Raw genomic sequence first — 19823 nt, 5'->3', positions numbered from 1 at the left:
GAAGCAAACATTGTCCAGTCTGCATCTGACTATGGAAAAAGATATGGTTTTGTCACATTTCATTCCATTGCTTCAGCTGACACCATCCTTCGTCATTATAACTTAGGTAGAAAGTTTATGGTCAATGGAAAGTATGTCACAATACAACGTGCTTTATTTAAACCCAAAAACAAAATTGAAAACCTTCGGAAATTTCCCACAAACCATACTGCAACTGTAAACAGTAATGAAGTAGTTCAACTGCCAAGCAATGAGAACCTTTTGACAGAGTTTAGGAACGAAACAACGTACTACAAGCAAATCCCGCCAAATAATCCTATTATAAAGTTGCCTCCTTTGCCACCATCAAGGCCATTAATACGAAGTGGTCTTTCCAATGCTGCTTATATTCCAGCTACATTTCCATGCACACTGTCTGGTTATCCTGCTCTGCAGAACTTACGAAGTCCTAGACCTGTAGCTTATGGTCAAATGGTTGGATTTTGGTGCTTAGATCCATACTGCAAATTGCCTTTGAGCATTCACCAGTAACTTATGATAAACAAAAGTAAGTTTACCATTTGGTTTGTTTTAAGGACTTTTTAAATCCAAGCCATGTTTTTAAATGCCAGCCATGCAAGAATTTTAAACCTGCTCAGCTTTTAACAGTTCTGTTTGTCAAGTGCACATTTTAACATTTAATTTACTAAAAAACAATCATGTGTTCAATTTTTGGTTCTGTTGTGTTTATTTCTGTAGTTTGTCTGTTTGCCAATTATGCAAAAAGAAAAACTGTGTATAGCCATATATACACTAGTGAGCTGCTACGTTTTAGCATGTGCATTATTTCTTTTAATGGCTAACTAGAATCAGGTATTCCGTTCTTTATGTGTGATACTGTTTCATTTTTATATTTCTAATTCTTTGATATATTATTCCTATGGTGTATTTTTACCGTACAAGCTGTACTTTTATTTTTTAGGTGCTGCCTTTTCCTAAGTTCATTTTATACTTCTGAAGTTTAATTTTTATACCTCCTAAGTTCTGTTTTTACCTTTTCAGTTTAAAAAATTTCGTTACTATGTTTCACTGTGTTTCAGGAGTTTTAGTGTTTAAACATAAATTTAGGTGTAATGGCTTCTGAGGCAAACCACCCTGAACAAGTTGACAAAATATTGGATGGCTTTAAGCTGTAAGTACGCAGTAGTTCTATATGTTCTGTAGTGATTCGTTTTATCTCTGTGCCCTATTAGAATGTGTGTAAAACAGAAAATGAAGGTAAAAATTGACTGACATTACACAACAAATCTGATATAAAAATGTGAATAAAACCTAGCACTCTAGCAGTTTAAGTATATATTTAAATAACTCATTATATATATAATACATTATGATGCAGGCATGCCGATTTCTTAATTATCTTGGGTATGCAAAACGCACATGCATGCTGACTACCACTATGACATCATATAGGTCATTGTATACGAGTGGCGCATACATATTTTTTTCGGCGAGAATTCGTAACACAAACTTGGCACTGTCGTTTTCATAGTTGTGCATACAATAAATGTAATTTTCCTATTAAACAGGACAACATTAGGCAGCAATAAACAACCTAAATAAGTTCCAAAAGTAGCACTGCTTTATATTTACAATGTTTTTCTCAGCCAAGCAGCATGTTTAATTATTACAACATAATAGAAATTCACACGGCGATTATTTGCATCATAATAGCAATTGATTATTTAGCCTGCAGGTGCTTAAAAACAGGTTGAATATTCGCCCATATGTTGATACGCTTGCAATGAATACTTCATAGGAGCTCAACGCAAGTAATATTTTCCCTCTTTATTGATTAAAATAAGACCACTGAGCGATTTTAAGCGTTGGAAACTGTGTATGCAAAATACCTTGTACATATTATGAAATATGAGGTATACGCCAAAATAATTCCCATACCCACGTTTGGAGCCCATGTTATGATTGCTTATCATTACCAAGTGCCCATTATAGCAATAAAACCTTTTTAAAGGAGGTCCAATTTTTCCAAGTGTACTTATGTTATATTGTGTAATGTATACACTGTAGCCAGCACAATTGTCTACCAGTCAGACATTCAATTGTTTCAAACTAAACCAGATCTGTTGTATTCATTTCAATAGAATTTACATAGTCATATCATCAGGTTTCTTACCTAATGAATGTTGACTCATCAGGCCACCGTAGTTAAATTGTACGGAAACAATACAAAATCCTATCATCACATCTTATGACTCTATTGTTTATTTTTAATCAGATCCAAAATTGCTATTACATATGTAATGTTTATTTTTTGTGTTTTATTTTTTCTGGTAAATTGTTGTATTGGTAATGGGTACGACTGTTAATAAAAATGTTCTTTCTGGGCGGCTTAATTTTATATGGCTTGATCCGTCTATTTACTTTCTATATATATATATATACCTTTAATATTACAGCATATTATGTCCTGTTACATGCAGGCAGGTATAAAATAAAAATCCTGCCAATACTGGTGCGCTTTTGAGTTTTCTGACTGTTTTATAATGTGTAGACGTCTGGGTTTTGATACCAACTGTTGTCACTACTCACTCTACCTAGTTTCCTATTCCGGGTCTAAGTTCATGTACCCCTTTTACCCCACTTTTTACATCGCTGATTGTATGTATCATGTTGTTAAAGTATATAGGTTATAGCTATGCTTTATTCTCCAGGAATTGGATGAATCTAAGAGATGCCTCATCTGGTAAAGTTTTATGGCAAGGTGATTCTGATTTATCAAAGCCAGGATTCGAACATGAAGGTATAGATAGTGAATATACAAATAGTTTTTTTAATATATATATATATATTATATATTTATTGTATAGTAGGTAAAAGCAAGGTAGTCAAGGTTTTTATTCTATTTTATTTTATATTAATTTGAAAGTAAACAAAGAATATTTAAAAAACTATATTTGTATTCTCAAGACTTTAAGAGGGTTGTTAATTGTTAAAAAATCGATTAGGAAATATAAGATTTATGTTCCAACGTTATTGTTATTCATCTTGCTTCACATGTGTGCACTTAATAAAAATATTTCTAAAAACCATCACATTTTGAAGGTTGCAATTGCAAATTTCTGAAGTACTGATATTACCTAGTTCTTTTTTTTCATATTTTTTAATTTGTCTGATACTGTTACGGAATTACCATCTGGTACATCCACTAAGATTGATGTAGGCTTGGATGCAAATGGATTTAATAAACAGCTCTGCTATAAGTGGTATATAATGTCTTATGTCAAAAAAGTCTGTTCAATCATAAATATTGTATAAAAGCATCCATATACATCTTACTGTTTTGCACATGGAACTAAAATTCGTAGCAATTATAATTTTTATATACAAAGCCCAAGGTAGCTGGTAGTTTATATATTCTTTTCTATTGGAAGTCAAATGGTAATTGGATCTTAGAGGCACCTTTGCCCAATATCCTACAGTTGACATTGTAGTCCTAATGTTTGCGACAAACCAGACATACCTTTTGTGGTGTTGTTTGCTGTATGCCTTCTGTGTCAATACCAGTTTGACTCCAAGCTATTTGCTTCCTAATGAAAAATCCCTGTTTAAATGCCGTAGGGCGAAAAGAATATGTTATAATCCAGATAATGTGTGAATAATTGTCATTTTATAGCTTGATTTATTTTTAAGTAAAAATCCTGATAAAAATATTAAATATGTTTGCCGCATAAACATTACACTATCTTACTTTTGTAGTCATCACATTTTAATTTGAGAAGTTGAAACAATTAATTTTTTTAGTGTTTCTTTAAAATGGAGTGTCTGCATTTTTGTATTATTTTGTGCATTTCTATGATTGCTTCTTTGTATAGTATAGCCTTGTCTATATACATGACGTAATATTACATATACAAATGTGACATGTGTACCTTTTAATTTGACATAAAATCTATACCATAAGTAAATAATATTTTTAAATATATATATGTTTAGGTTTAAGTATGTAATAAAAAATAAAAAATGAAAGTAATTTACAATTTACAAACAATTAAACATTGTTATACTAACGGCAACTATTTTAAAACAGCTCGTGTGCCTAAGAAAATTCTCAAATGCAAAGCAGTTTCACGTGAAATCAACTTTTCCTCGTTAGAGGTCATGGAAAAGTTTCGACTTGAACAAAGAGTTCTATTTAAAGGCAAATGTCTTGAAGGTATACCAAGAAAAACTTACCTTTAATCAAAAAAGGCTTGGCCTACAGACAGTGCATTTATTACCATTTAGCCCCTCTTTATTGGTCCTGTACCAACTACCAGTACACTTATATTTTACAACTAGTCCCAGAAAACTCACTATGTAAGACATTTCTAACTATATTCTGTAACCGGAGTAACCCTAACATCAAACTTATTTAATATTTATTTTACTTTTAATTTAACGGCTTTCAGTTTTGGTCTTAACTTCCAACTGCCTGGATTCCCCTACACTATAACCATACCATAATAATAATTGTGCTGATAATTAAAAAATATTAGTTTATTATTTTTCTATAAAGAAATTACAATCTCATTTTTTTACAGAATGGTTTTTCGAATTTGGTTTCGTGATACCTGATTCTACCAATACATGGCAATCTGTTATTGAAGCAGCTCCTGCTAGCCAAATGATGCCAGCAAGTGTGCTTAGGTTTGTTACTCTAACATTGGTAAACTACTAATCAAGGATAAACAAGTTCAAGACACACTTGCTTAGTATCTCATATTAGAGAACTGACAGTGTAGAAAAATTCGCTAACAAAAAATTAATCAGAGTTTATTGAATAGAAAAGTTTAACTGTACCACATTTCAGCACTTAGCTAAAATGCTCCGAACTGTCATTTTTAGGGTTCAATCAGATTGTGCAGTTTTTTTGGTAAAATATTTATTTAGTTGTTACTTCTGATAGCTCAAAGCATATAAGTGTCAGGAAACTGAGATTCCATTCACCATTTGCCCAATACTCTAATCCTGGGTTACTGGGTTATCCGGTCCAGCTAGCCAAAACAAAAACATGGAAATACTTCTATGTTAAAACTTAAAGTTACCCGCATTCTAATTAGTGTAACCACATTGGTCAATTTTGGTTGCATTTTTTAAAACAACTGTTATTGGAAATAATAGAGACTTTCTTGTAACAGGAAATAACCTATTTTTATTTTCTTTACATAGTGGAAATGTGGTGATTGAGACACAATTTTACGATGATGACGTTTTAGTGAGCACTTCACGTGTTCGAATTTATTATGTTTGAACAAATCTTTCAATATTTCCCAAAACCAAGGCTGTGCATACTAAGGTAACAGTTTTAATTTTTATTTAATATTGTATATTATATATTTATTTTGTATGTTATAATGTACAACGTACAAAAACAATATGAAAATTTAAATTAAAATTAGTTAGATACATGATTTTTCATGACAAGCATTAAAACTGTAAGTTTGTCATGGTAAAAAGTCGTCCTTGGACCTTAAGCATGTGTCCTTGTGCAAGACACTTAACTACAGTTGCTCCAACACAGTGGTGACAACTGTCATTTCCCAGCCATGCCTGGGTTAAGCAAGTTACTTTCATTCATTCTCAATAAAGAAATGTGAGTTTAAAATAGCATAAATGAAACTAATGTAAAGATTTTGTATATGCCCATCACTTTTAAGTCTGGTTGTATTCTCAAGTTTCATTTTGGTGATAAATATAATATATTAATTTGCAGAAACTTCTACTTTTGGAATCCATACAAAGATCATATTTCATGTTTCTTAAGGATACGGGATAACGTTCTTTTTAACATAACAAACTTTATTTTTTTATTTTCAAACCACTGGTATTGTAGCTTAGGGTCTTGGAGTGGTACTGTGTGTAATTACATAAACTGTGTCAAATAAATAATTTGTTTTATCTCAACACTTTTTTAGCCTCACACTTTAATTTTCATTGGTTAATACTTAAATTTCCTGCGCTAAACTAAGAAATGGGATATTGGTTTTAATGCTAATTAATTTATCTATTTCAGATTTTCCACAGTAACCATTCTGTGTTGTAGGCACTTACAAAGAAGCTGTTTGCAATAAAATTTTACAGCTATGTTCTGTGTAACTCTCGTTTTTTTGTGCATTTTTAACTATGTCACCTGTGGTTGGCTGTTAATTTCTGTATGCAACATTTCTTGTAAAACTCACTTATTTTTCGAAAACAATTTGATTTATAGAACAATGAAACTTTAAAAGATATGCTTGTAAATGGTTAGGACTGCCATTTTAAATTTGCCAAATCATTGAATAAAATATCAACAATGAAAGACAAGACAATTAGAATATACGGAACTTGATTATTAATTCTCAAACACTTGATAATCTGTTCATTTAGAAAGCACATTTTGTTGATCAGCCAATTGGCCACTTGTGTGTTCACGCTTTTTGTAATAAAATTTTGCTTCTCACTGTTTTCAACTTGCTCTTTCTTACTGTTATACTAAAAAATTGTTTTTGGAAATGGTTTTATACATGCACATACTTATGTGTTCATGGACAGTATAAACGACACTTACATCTACAAGTATAAACGACACTTACATCTATGTAACTTTATTGCTTAGCAAAACAGGTAAGTTTATAAATGCAATACAGAACATGTTTGTAATAAACTGTTTCGCCCTGAAATTAATCTTGTTCATATTTTGCAGGTCTCTCCTTTTGCACCACCATTGTAAACTGAACAGCTGAGACAGCATACTTTGCCAAATCTCTTGAACCAATTTATTTATGTTTTTTTAACTTGTGTTTCTTCTTTTTTATCATATAATTGCCATCAAGTTTTCGCTTTTTACAGTGCATTTCTTCATCTGAATTTTTTGTGCTTGAATCTGCAACCTGGACCTTGAGGTTGCCTTTATAATATAATAACAGAATGATTCCTAATGCCTATTCATCACTAAGGTAAAAAATACATTTTTGGCCATACAGATAAAAACTGGTAACCCACAAAGTAATACATGTGTCAATTTTTTAAGTATGAGGTGTTTAAAATTGGGAACCATATAATAATGACTGTTATTGCCTTGCAACAGAGAATAAATAAGTTACAATCATTTATTTTTACCAGAATCCTCTTTATGTAGACTTCCATTTTCAAGTATATACTGCCCATCAACCACAACTGCTGCTAATCTTTCATTTTCTGCTTCAGAGTCGCTGCAAAACAAAAAGTTAGTACCTAATGAATGTAAAAAAGAACTGAAAAAGTAGTTTTTAAAATTGAAAAAGCGCATATAACACTAATTTTAAAAAACGGTTTTAAAATAACACTTTTCTATAGAAAATTTGTGATTCCCACAGCAAACTTTTTCCATTACCTTTCTGATGAGACAGGTTTTCGACTTGTGATAGTTTTTTGAAAAGCTTGAGTTGATTTTGATACTGTGACCACTGATTTGGAAGAGCTGAGCAATCGTATTACAGATTCTGTTTCACTATTGTTCGTGTTTGTCAAAAATTTTGTGGTCGGCGTAACTTCATGAGATAATAAACTGGCAAATTAAAAATGTTGCTAAAACTCTGTAATTTGTTAAAATTCCAGTTCAATTTTTACTTGTTATAATATTTTTCCAACTTTTTTGAAACATGTTCTCGAAATTCAGGAGTGGTTTTTAGATCACTTTCCTCAGCATGCCTTTCTTCATACAACTTTTGGCGAATACTCTTCTGTTTAGTCTTCTTTACTACACAAGATTGTAAAATGCAACACTTTTGATACTACATCACAACAATATGTTCGTAAAATTATATTAGTTGTTTTTTAATGACTATCCTTTTTTTACTGTATCCCGTCTTAGATTATGTTACTGTAATTGAAGCGGTCTCTTTAATTAGTGTATATCCGCTATGTCAACCATGGTCGCTATGTCCAATATGTTGTGAACATTGTGGACATAGAAAATGTTTTGGACATAGCGGACATGCACTAATTAAAGGGACCGTAATTAAAGCGTCTAATAAAAGATATTTTTATAAAATTTGTGACTTTTCCCAAAGGAAAATTGGTAAAACTATTTTATTTTTAAATGATTATACCAAACTTTTATTTCGTTGGTAGTGAATCAGCAGCGAACGCAACTTTTTTTCACTTAAAATAACTTTTCCACTCACCTTTTGACGTGGGTTTGGACGTAGACATGTGCATAGTTAGCTCTTCAGATACAGCTGCTTTTAAACGCGCAGTAGCCTCGTCGTCGTCAGAACTATCGGAGTTTGAACTAGCTGTATTCATTTTAACCTTTCAGCGCAATATTCGCATTTCATTAAGGTATCAGTTGCTATTTTACGTACAAAACGTCGAATTTATTTCTACGTTAGAAACTGTTTTACTACAAAACAACTTTTTACTGTGGGAAATACCCTGTTGTAAGAACAGATTTTATGTTGACGTTTAATTGGGTAAAGGTTTAAGCAGAGTCCGTACTCTGGGTTTAAGCATAGCCTTTATATACAATACATGTATGTAAAGGGTATAGTAAAAGATTTAGAGTCATGTTTATATACGTTCATACACTAACTCTGGGTATGATCAGAGTCATAGAAACACCTATGGGTCTGGGTATGAGATGGCAGAAATGTCGTCTTATCCATGTTTCTTAGTAGCAATACGTCTTAAAGCTTAAAGACTTGTGTGCGCCTCGGACAAAATATATAATATAGCCTATATCTTTTGTTATACAATTGGTTGAACTTGATTTGTATATGTTATGTTTCGTACCACCAGATCCTTACAGCATGACTAGAAAGTGTTGCGCCCAGTAGATACTGCAGTAAGGCTGAAAGCTGTGGATTGAGAGGGAGAATACAACACGGGATTTAGTAAACTAGGCCTTTTAGGTCAAATCAATAAAGAAATCTTTTCATTTGTGTTAAAACATTTTTTCACTGTGTTTGATTTTTAAAGTCCTCCTGTCGTGGTAGCAGCTACGCTAACAACATAGCTTTTGCAGTTACGATAATATGGTATGGACTCTGGCTATAGGTTAGTGGGTGCTGAACCGCTTCCTTCCCGCCATTGTGTATACTCATTGAAACGTAACGAATCACAATTGTGACGGAGAGTACCCACCCATATTAAACAATAGAGCCAGTTTTAACGTTCCAGCATAAATACCTAAAGGGGTATGGTTACAGGTAGCTGTGGATTGAGAGGGAGAATACAACACGGAATTTAGTAAACTAGGCCTTTTAGGTCAAATCAATAAAGAAATCTTTTCATTTGTGTTAAAACATTTTTTCACTGTGTTTGATTTTTAAAGTCCTCCTGTCGTGGTAGCAGCTACGCTAACAACATAGCTTTTGCAGTTACGATAATATGGTATGGACTCTGGCTATAGGTTAGTGGGTGCTGAACCGCTTCCTTCCCGCCATTGTGTACTCATTGAAACGTAACGAATCACAATTGTGACGGAGAGTACCCACCCATATTAAACAATAGAGCCAGTTTTAACGTTCCAGCATAAATACCTAAAGGGGTATGGTTACAGGTACGTAGAATGGCATTGTCCAATCATTTTCTTAAGTTTTTTTATATCAGTTTAGGCATATTATATATAAGTTTTAGTAGTTCAAGCAGTAGTATGTATCGTATTAGTATAAACAGTTGGCAGTTTAAGTTTAGTTTTATTTCATTTATAATGCTAGGAATTCTACTGTTCGTTAAAAACTAATCAGTTTAAGCATTAGTGCTCTGCTGGTCAGTCTATAACTGATGATTTGTTTGGTGTTCACTGGTCCAACCAGCATAAAATTTAGGCACCCTACTCTACTGATTCTACCACGTAGACGTAGAGAAATAATTTATTTATCAAAATATATAAATATTCATATAAAAACACCGTTTTCGGATAGTGCTGTACATATACAGATTAAAATACTCTTACAACGAAGTTGTTTTGTGTTTCGATTTTAGATATAAAATGACGCCGGCATACCGCTGGTTTTTACCTTTATTGACATTTTCCTGTTTGTTGTTGGTATTTACAGTCCACAAGTTTCCCTTTGACCAAACACCTCGGACGTTTCCTAAAAAGAAAGTAACTGTACTTGTACACAATCATTTGGACTCAAACAAAAAAACGGCTTTTCCAAGAGATTCGCCGTTTTTCGGTCTCTCATTTCAAGAAACGTACGGACTACCATGTAGCGTGTTTGCCGAAACAGGATTTAAGCAAGTACTAGAAGACTGGCGCGACTACATGCCCGAATTTCAAATTTCTTTGCCAAAACATGAACCCGTACCGAACTTTTATGTCCAAAACATATCCAAAGTTTTTTTTGTTGATGAAAAAATCGATTTTAAAGTCGGAGATGAATTGAACGCTCGAATTGAAATACAGGAGAAAAATAATCTTTCTCGTGGCGGAGATTACTTTATCGCCAGACTAGTGTATGGTAAACCATCATTATATCCCGATGGAATACCTGGAAAAGTCACAGACCACCGAAACGGATCGTATAGTATACAAGTACCGCTGCTGATACCAGGACAAGCACGACTGGAAGTTAAACTTATTGTTTCACTAAGAGGAATAGCTGAACTTATACGCTGTACTTCTACTCGAAGCTTCCTTGGATCAAAATATGTTTCTGTATTAGAAACTGGTGAAGTTGTAGAATGTAACGTGGACTTTAATGGTACCAGGTAAATACTTTACTCATACAGTATAGTGCTTTAGTTGTGTGGGTGGGGTAAGATGAGATGCTGGTGTAAGTGATGTTAGCACCTAAATCCTATATTTCCTGGCCGGGAACAACGCTCGTTTCGTCGCGGGTATCCAGGTATAAAATTCTGCAAAATAATTCTGCAAATAGTCTTTGTTTACTACCAAATGCGAGTAGAAAAAAAGAATAAAAACATGTTCTATTATACCCTACCCCACTTATATCATGTATTCCGTTACTCGACCTATACTATCTACAATATATTCCGTTTACAGTCTTCAAAGCGACGATATATGCGACTACAGTAACCCAAGAAACCAAGAACCGTGGTTCTGCGCAAAACCAGCGTCCAAAAACTGCTCTAGAATTGCCGACACCACCTTTCAGCATTACCATTCAAACTTTTATTCGAACTATGATGCCTGTAACGATGACCTAATTCGCGCTTTCGGATGGAACGTAACCATTCCCGGTTCCGGGCTTAATGTTACAGTAAAACCGAGCGAATCTAAACTGCAAGAGCCATTGGCCTTATGTAAAACCGACTTAAATGGTTTAGACTCTATTCGACCGAACGGGTATGTTGTAGACGGAAGTTGGCATTCCAGACTATGTTACAACTCAATAACTGCAGGAGCACCAGTCAATGCTTGCTTTGAAAACAAAGATGTCTACTTTTTAGGCGACTCAACCATAAGACAGTTCTATTACCTTGCAGTAAATTCATTAGGACTCATTTCAGAAGGTCCAAATAATGGTCGCGTTTGGCAACAACCGCAAACTGCCGGAGGTCCAGGAAATAGCAGATTATATTATCGTGCCCACGGGCCGCCTTTGCAAAACCCAGGCCCCCCGAAAAGCAGGCCATACATGAGTGACGTGCTGGATGAGATCCTACCTGGCGACCAAGAAGTTGTTATTGTTCTTAACATTGGGTTACACATTCTGTATTTTGAACCATCTGTTCTTATTCACCGTTTAAAGGGAATTCGAGACGCAATGTTACGTCTAAACCAGCGCCGATCCAACGTTCGTTATATATACAGAAGCCAACGAGTGCTTTCTACACTTAATAGCTGGCTTGTTTACCGACACGGTGTCATCACTCGAAAGATATTCAAAGACGTTAACAATTTTTTCTATTTTGACTTGTGGGACATTTCAGCCTTATGGCCGTTGGACGATTATCACCCAAAAGCGTTTCACGTTGAAAGAGAAGCGTTGTTTTTATTTAGTTACATCTGCAACGGAATTCAAATTTAACGAAGTTGTGATTTTTTAATAAATTTAGTGATTTCAAATTTATAAGATCAAAAAAACAATTTTGATTTACGGTCTTTATTAAAATGTGACGAAATACCACAATACCGAAAGCAAGAAAATTCTGAACAGATTCAAGCTCTACCTTACGGCAGGCTATCACACATTTTTTTATTTATTAACTTGACGACGACCACCAAAGCTCTGGCCAGACTGACTTGCCAGTTTGTTTGTACCAGCCTGAATCCCGATAATTTTCTTGCCCTCAATTAAGGTTTGTTCGTCAAATTCTCTCTTGTTTTCGGCGGACGGTTTCGGGCCGAGTGTCGGCCAGTTTTTGTAGGAAGGCGAACTTTCATCAAATTCTGGTTTGGAGTGACACTGCAAAAAAGTGTAAACAACTGAAATTGTTAGTCCAAAGATTTTGAGTACAAAAAGTATGAATAACGCATTTGTAAAAGCTATTAAGTGGTACAAACAAATGTGCTTCCTTAGCCCAGCAAAAGAACGTTTTTCTATGTATTCATTAAGTCACGGGTATATAGCATATATAGACCAATTATACAATTAGCTAAATTAAGCTCATACGAGGAGCCTTATTTAGTAACGGTCCATGGGAGTCGTGCGGGTATACGGTTTTAAAAATCATTTGAATGTTATTTGTTTACCACCAAATAGGACGAAAAATAGAATGAAAAGGTGTTCCATCTTCCCCAGCCCTACTATACTTGGACACATTATATAGGCCTTTAAAAAAATAACATAAAGGGCTGCTTTAAACCGATTGGTTATAGTTAAAGTGACAAAGATTCCTAACCTATACATTAACGTACCACACGACCGAGCGCGAACAAAGTCGCAGTCACTGCTGGGATGTTGGACGCTTCAAATAAATCGACAGTCTGAAACAAATCGGTTTTTGGCACCCCGTAGTTTTCAACCATTGTGAGAAAGTTTTGAATATTTTCCATCTGTTAAACACAGCGATTAAAGACTTGACACAAAATTATGTTATCCGCTTAAGTTTCGAGAAACATTTGTATTGTATAGTTCATATACACATAAGAGTGCCAAACAGTTGGTTTTAATTGGTAGTTTTTTGGGCATTTTTCTGTGAAAGCGAACAGCAGCGTACTTACCAATTTAAAGGGCATGTTGCTGTCCGATATCTTTTTGACGCTTTTTGGAACAAGTTTGTTGGCCAACCTTTGCAATATAAATGAAGTATAAGTTGTACGATCTATTTCCGTAGTGAAAAATCAAACTAGCATGTTAACCAATGATTCGTGTCTTGTTTTAAAGTTCAGAATGGTCGCGCGTGAAATACTTTTTTATTTATCCTCTAAGACTAAGCTTCGAGTCTATAACCGTTTGTTTCAAATCTAACTAAAGCTGCGGTCGTGTCGGAATTCGTCGCGACAGTTAGCGAGACAGCCTATAAGACCACACGGTTTGCAGAGGCGATAGACAGAACCAAATTCGGGTCATAAGCTCGTTCCAATACTGTTGAGACCAACGGCCCTTGAGAGTTCTCATCATTATACCAGTCATTACAGGCTTGGTTAAATCTAATTGAAGGTGTGGTTGCGGTTAGATTGTATATTAAAGAAGTTAGTGGGGTCACAACCCAAAGCTTTCGCTTACATTTACAACTAAAACATACGTTTATAATTTACGTTCAACTTTGATTGAAAATGCGATCAATAATGAAAGTATTTGTTGGGTAACTGTCAGCAGTTCTTTTATGAGACAATTGAGGTGTTGAAACTGTGCATTATGGATGCTGTTTTGTATTCAGATTCACATCCGCACGTCATTATACTCACTTACAAACTTTGCATTTTATAACAAACAGAACCATGTTTTTATTCGAGTTTCTGCATACTCACTTGCAAAGAATTATTCCATTCTTCAAATTTTCTTCGAATGATTTTTTTGCATCAAATTCGACCTCGGTGATTGCCTTGATCCAGTCTTCCACTTCTTTCTCCTTTGCAGGATCTCTTTTACCGGCAATCTAAAGTTACGTGAAAAGGATATATTAAGGTGTGATGTCTTTTGTCGTCCTTTTTTTAATAGTAAACAAACAGTGCATAGCTGTGGGGTAGTATGGAACACGTTTAGCACATAATATTAAAATATTCTGATCGTACTTTAAACAAATGATAACACTCTATGGGAGTCGTAAGAATGCAGTTTGTGAAACAAGAGCCAAATGAGACAAAAGAATAGAATGAAAAGGTTCTCTATAATACCCCAATCTGCTATACTGAAGACCTATATAAGCGTATCCTCACGGCCGTAAAAGAGCCTTGTTAAATGTTAAAAACACGATAGTAAAATATTGAATGTATGTGCTAACGGTATCCATCTTACCCTAAAGTACACTAACGTTAATATAAGATTAACTTTTACCAACCTTTCGTGCGACGTCCGCGCTAAGGCCGTATGCATATCCTTTATTTGCCATTCTGTCAAGTTTTTTAACAAATGATACAGATTCTATCAACCAGCTCTCTGCAAGATGAAAAGACGGATTGTAAATTAACTAATACTTTATTATATCTTCCATAACGCTGGACTTATCTCTTAAATAAAATCAGTTGACAGTTTTTTAAAACAAGAAAGTACTAACTCTGGTAAATCTGTCGTTCTCTTGCTTTTTATACACATCGGTGTTAGGGCATTCTGCAGCCGGTCCTGTATGTGCTGTAATGTTTCCATATGTAGATATGATTAGACCCCAAGGGACCGCAATGACCCAACGCTTGGAAATAGAAACACACAAATAATCACACAGGCGAGACGAGGGCCGGGAGCTGCGTATGTCACTGATATGCATTTGGGCGCTTGCGTAGTTTTTTTGGCTCGTTTATTCGTTAGCAAATGTATTTAACGGATGATGTATTAATTTACTTATTCATCATCCATTCCTATATTGAAACTTATAATTGTTTGTAATAAGATTTACACTCTTAGGTGCCAGCTTTCTACTATTAAATGTTGAGCTGCGCTAACTGACATCCTAAATTACTATCAGTTAATTTAACAATGATTTGCCATTATTTTGTCCGCGAAGCATTTTAAAACTTTTGATATTTCCAGAAATTGGTTTGTGGCGTCACTGATTTTTCAGCAATACTTTATTGCCTCAATAACTTTGTAAAAAAAACAATGTACTGTTATTGCATTACTCTTTGATGGCGTGTTAGAAAGAACAAACCGGTAAAACTTTGTTCGTGGTCCCCTATTTATCCTACAATCATATAATATATCTGTGAATTTCTCACACGCGCTAAATTTAGTAAAAAAGCAAAACAAACAAATAACAGTTTTTAAGATACGGCTGCCTGAAACTTACGTTTTATTAAATTTATTTGAATATATTGAGAATGAATTATCGTGGATCCCACTAATTGTATCGTGGTATGGAGCCATATATCGACGAATCCAGCAAAGTCAGCCAGTTGGATTTGTACGAAGATCTGTTAGCAAATGAAAACTCTACAGCCAGATGCGTCACTGTGAAAGAGGTAATTGCACAAAAAGATGATGTTGTGCTGCAAAATAAAGAATTAAAAAAGCAGCTTGATGCGGCGTTATGCAAGTTACAAAAGCTTACGGATGAACACAACATTTTGCAACGTAACTTTGCAAGCTTATTAGAAACTGCTAAAGTTGAGCTCGAACGAAAGAACAAGTTGATTGCTGTTCTCACTCAAAAGCAGAAGAGTATTCAAAAAGAGTCGAATTTTTGTTTAAAAGATGACCCACAAAGGCATCAAAAAAGAGGCAGCAGGGAAAGAAGTTCTTTGCAAAAAGATATCACCAAAGAATCCTTTACTGGTAGGTCCTACAGACAAAGTGCTGACATTTCAAAACACAAACCAAATTCTCGAAAACGTCCCCTTGATTTAAAAAGTGAAGTAGAATGTAAAATTCCCAAAAAATGTCTTGGCAATTTAAAAGGTAAAAGATTTAATGTTGACAGAAAACGTTCCGAGTCAAAATCGCCAAGCAGAAAAAGCGAAGAAAGGTCTGTTTCTACAAAAAAAACAGATTCAATTAAAAGCACCCATATAAACAAATCAAATTCAGCACAGGTTGCAAAAAAATCTGTTATTTCTTCCTATGGAGAGGTGGGTTTCTCCAAAGTTAATGAAACAATCTCATTTAAGAAGTCAAAAATGATGAAAGAAGTAAATACATGTAAAACTAAACGCTTTGAATCAACACTGCCAGACCAAAGGTTACATGAAACAGAGATTTGTCATAAACTTGCGCCAAAAACAAACAACAGCAAAGGTATCGCAAAACCTGTCGATAAATCTATGACCACAATTTCTTCAACTGCACCTTTAAAGTGTTTGGAAAAGTCAAGTGAAACAAGAAATTATGTAATGCAGTTGGAAAAAGAAAGCACAAAAAAGGAGAAAACAACTTCAAAGTATAATAAAACATCGCTTTCTTTGAGTGGCTCAAGCAATTCAGTTAATGAAATAGGAGCTGGGAAAAACGGTCCAACAAAAAACTTAACAGATGAAAAATCTAACTCAGACGCATTAAAATTATCTTGTTCATCAAACTGTTTATCAGAGAAAACACCTGAATCTGTAAAAGAACTGCTATCAACTAACATGAAAATCTCCCCACCTAACAAATCTGGTGAAATTAAAAAATCTGAGGAAAAAAGAACTTCCGATGTTAATACACCACCTTTATCTTTAAAGTCTTTAAAAAAGTCAAATGAAGCACAGAAAAAGTCAACAGAAAGTACAAATATTGAAAAAAACAATTCTAATGCACGAAAATTATCGCGAACTTTAAGTGTAAGGAAACTAGAAAAATTATCTGAACCGGAAACAAAATCTACAGCCAAAGCAGAAAAAGAAAAAACTTTAAACAAAACACAAGATCATGTTGGGGATAAGACAGCAGAAAGCGGAAACTATGTCGAAAACAATTCTAATGTTCGAAAATCAGACAAATCACCTGAAACGAGAACAAAAATGACAACAAGCCCAACAGAAAATGTAAAAAAAACTTTGAAGGAATCTGTGGGGGTAAATTCAGCAGAAAAAACAAATAGTGACAACAACAAATGTACTGATCAAAAAGTGTTGCAATCTCCTAGTTTAAGAAAATCCGATAAATCAATTGAGTCCAAATCAAAACCGAAAACCAGTCGCACCAAGAATGAAAAAAGAAGTTCTGGATCTTACAAGCCCTCATCCAGTTCTTTGGAACATGTAGTTGAAATAGAAGAAACAAAAACATCAAGTAAAAGAAAAAAGAAGAAAACTAGTTCTGAACTACAGACACTTTCAGTTTCTTTAAGCCCATTAAGAAATATACATGAAACGCAAGTTTCTGGAACAAAAACAGTAAATGAAATAAAAGAGACAAAATCTACTCCCAAACTTCGTAGTCTTTCAGTTTCTTTAGGCTCAGCAAAAAAATCAATGGAGACACTTGATTCTGACAGAAAAACAGCAACAGAAACCAAGAAAAACAACAAATCATTGCATAAATTGCCACTTAAGACCAAACCATCACTAAAAGAAACAGCCTCTGTCTCTTCTAAGAGTAAGAATACAACAGACTGTAGTGTTGAGAAAAACACAAAGGCGAATAATGTGGAACAGAGTAAATCAAAAGTAAATCAAAAAACTTCTAGTAAATCAAAAACTGATGCAATAAAACGGCCAATTTTAGCACAAAAGACAGACCAGTGCACTGTACACAAATCTAAGTCTGTGTCTTATGAAAAGATGCCTGTTGGAGTAGTAGCCGCTGACACTTTGATTCCAAATCAACATGAAACTGAGAACATGGATACCGGTAATCATGGCTTTGATGGAGGCCTAGTACCCAAAGATCACACTAGTAAAACTACCACAAAAATCAAAGTACCATCACTGTTAAAGGAAAACCTAAACCAAAATCAGAAAAAAGATTGTCCAGTTTCACCAGCAAAAATGGCACCTGAAGTTTTAAAATTACCAACAAAACAAAGAGAAGAATTATATACCGACATTGCTACATCAGAAGTTTCGAAAAAAGACGATAACCCAATCGCAAAGAAAAATGTTGTATTCGCGGAAAAGGAAAACTCCAGTGACACTACATCAGGTATGCACCCTTATCTAAACTGTTTGCACATTTCGTAATGGAATAGCACTGGCCACTGTAACAAAGTTGTTTTTTCAGTTCCTAACATAGGCACACAAAGCCACAACCTGGGATTTATGTATGGCTACAGAAATGCAGCTCTTCAATGCTTACTTCACATTTCCACAAAACTTTTGGCAAGTTTTAAAACCGGTAAATAAAAAAATAAAAAACTTGTAGTGTTCTATTGCTGTCAGAGCTGTTCAGTGTGCTACATTTTTGTGATTGCAATTTTTATTCTTGAGAAATGTTTAAATCTGCTTTAATTTTTTTATAGTTAATTTTAAACTTTTCATTTGGTACTTTTAAAAAGAGATGATGTTTTAATGACTTTTGTTCGTGCTTTATAAAATAAAACATTCATTTTCTCTTCGCACGTTCATATCCTCCAATTACTGTGTCGTTCATCTAGAAAAAGCTCCAGTTCCCAAAGTAAGGGATTTATGGATGTTAAGTTTGGACAATTGTCAAAAAAGACGAAAATTTAACAACCAATGGCAGTCGGAACGAATATCCGAAAAGGAAAATCTTATCGTGGCAAGTACCAACACAGAACATGCACTACCTTCAGCTGGTTAGTTAAAACTTAAAATAATTTGTGTGTTCAACATGGTAAAGGTCCTACGATCACAGTATATAATTATTTTCGCCTGTTTAAATACCTGTCAACTACTGATTTTTATTTTCAAATATTATATTAAAGTCTAAGCAATTCGTTGTAATTTATCCAACTCCACACTAAGCTGATTTGTAGGTTCATTTTTGCACAAATGGCTTTTAAAAAGAAATAAAACAAAATATACATACCATTTACAATATGCACAGATATTGTTTCGGCCTCGCGTTCTTCAACTTATACAATGAACGAAGAATCCATGCGAGCTTTCTTTAACATGGAACATGCACTTACCCCAATAAAAACACCTTTATATTGTAAGTGTATTATTGTATACCACCGTGATTTCTTAATTTTTTGGTATTTCTGTTATATTATCTGGTTGCCTTTGTGGGTATGTTTCTGCTCAGTTTTAATTGAATTAAAATAGGTAAAAATATGCACCTAAAAGTTTATCTTCTCGTTGCAAGACAATGACACTCGCTATAACACAGTGTATTACAATATATATAACTTTTTAAGTCAGTAGGTGAGTTTTTTTTGTTTGAAGTAATGTCTGTTTAATGTTCTGCTTGAAAACACATACGCCCACAACGGTGGCAGCATCATGCCCCAGGTCCTTATTCTTTGGTCTATAAGCAAGCGCTTCAACTACCATCTCACAACGCTGGGACATATTCACTAGTTAGACCGTTTTGGTCTCAATAATTTTTTTTAATATTTAGGTAAAAAAACTTGCTTTGATTACAATTGGTGGTTAAGGATTTAAAACACACAGTCAATCTACAAAAGTAACAATTAAGAGAACTGTTTAAGGAAAAAGAAATAAAATATATGCATACCTAAAAGGAATCTTCATAAGTCAATTTTTATAATGACGTTGTCCTGTTAACTTATCTTACTCAGCTTTTAATGCTTTTAATAACATTTGCAGATGAGACCTCAGAGAGGTAGCAACGAAACACAACCAACCACCACAAATTTAAGAATACTTTTTTTCGATTTTTTTAAATAAAATATTTTCTTACCAGTACCAGTGT

At 34.1% G+C, this 19823-nt stretch overlaps 5 protein-coding genes across 7 annotated transcripts; 3 read left to right on the top strand and 2 right to left on the bottom strand.

Annotated features, from left to right (window-relative positions):
• The first annotated feature begins 443 nt into the window (after positions 1–443).
• Positions 444–6483, top strand: LOC149727099 (retinal rod rhodopsin-sensitive cGMP 3',5'-cyclic phosphodiesterase subunit delta-like). Of its 2 annotated transcripts, none has more exons than XM_089889814.1 (7): positions 444–547; positions 1080–1171; positions 2712–2800; positions 4088–4213; positions 4581–4686; positions 5209–5335; positions 6053–6483. In XM_089889814.1, the coding sequence occupies exons 2-6, from the start codon at positions 1113–1115 to the stop codon at positions 5288–5290; spliced, it is 462 nt and encodes a 153-aa protein (XP_089745940.1). In that variant the 5' UTR covers positions 444–547; positions 1080–1112; the 3' UTR covers positions 5291–5335; positions 6053–6483. The 2 variants fall into 2 exon arrangements, with proteins under 2 accessions (XP_089745940.1, XP_089745938.1); XM_089889812.1 differs by having other exon boundaries at positions 525–547; positions 5753–6483.
• A 124-nt stretch (positions 6484–6607) lies between these two features.
• LOC149727098 (uncharacterized) lies at positions 6608–8445 on the bottom strand. Its single transcript, XM_089889809.1, has 5 exons — positions 8184–8445; positions 7627–7756; positions 7391–7564; positions 7138–7229; positions 6608–6925 (listed from the first exon to the last, which is right to left on the bottom strand). The coding sequence occupies exons 1-5, from the start codon at positions 8302–8304 to the stop codon at positions 6795–6797; spliced, it is 648 nt and encodes a 215-aa protein (XP_089745935.1). The 5' UTR covers positions 8305–8445; the 3' UTR covers positions 6608–6794.
• An 847-nt stretch (positions 8446–9292) lies between these two features.
• Positions 9293–12026, top strand: LOC149727097 (NXPE family member 3-like). Of its 2 annotated transcripts, XM_089889798.1 has the most exons (3): positions 9293–9559; positions 10059–10716; positions 11012–12026. In XM_089889798.1, exons 1-3 carry the CDS (start codon positions 9550–9552, stop codon positions 11997–11999), a joined length of 1656 nt encoding a protein of 551 aa, XP_089745924.1. In that variant the 5' UTR covers positions 9293–9549; the 3' UTR covers positions 12000–12026. The 2 variants fall into 2 exon arrangements, with proteins under 2 accessions (XP_089745924.1, XP_089745923.1); XM_089889797.1 differs by lacking the exon at positions 9293–9559 and having other exon boundaries at positions 9577–10716.
• A 32-nt stretch (positions 12027–12058) lies between these two features.
• On the bottom strand, positions 12059–14557 carry LOC149727096 (myophilin-like). Its single transcript, XM_089889810.1, has 5 exons — positions 14416–14557; positions 13886–14013; positions 13136–13202; positions 12830–12967; positions 12059–12377 (listed from the first exon to the last, which is right to left on the bottom strand). Exons 1-5 carry the CDS (start codon positions 14464–14466, stop codon positions 12168–12170), a joined length of 594 nt encoding a protein of 197 aa, XP_089745936.1. The 5' UTR covers positions 14467–14557; the 3' UTR covers positions 12059–12167.
• Positions 14558–15285: 728 nt separating this feature from the next.
• Positions 15286–19816, top strand: LOC149727095 (uncharacterized). Its single transcript, XM_089890033.1, has 5 exons — positions 15286–18128; positions 18207–18320; positions 18580–18741; positions 18993–19100; positions 19718–19816. Exons 1-5 carry the CDS (start codon positions 15425–15427, stop codon positions 19735–19737), a joined length of 3108 nt encoding a protein of 1035 aa, XP_089746159.1. The 5' UTR covers positions 15286–15424; the 3' UTR covers positions 19738–19816.
• The last annotated feature ends 7 nt before the right edge of the window (positions 19817–19823 follow it).

This window comes from Ciona robusta, chromosome 12 (genome assembly GCF_009617815.1).
Source record: "Ciona robusta chromosome 12, ASM961781v2".
NCBI lineage: Eukaryota > Metazoa > Chordata > Ascidiacea > Phlebobranchia > Cionidae > Ciona > Ciona robusta.
This window is presented reverse-complemented; position numbering and strand designations above follow the sequence as displayed.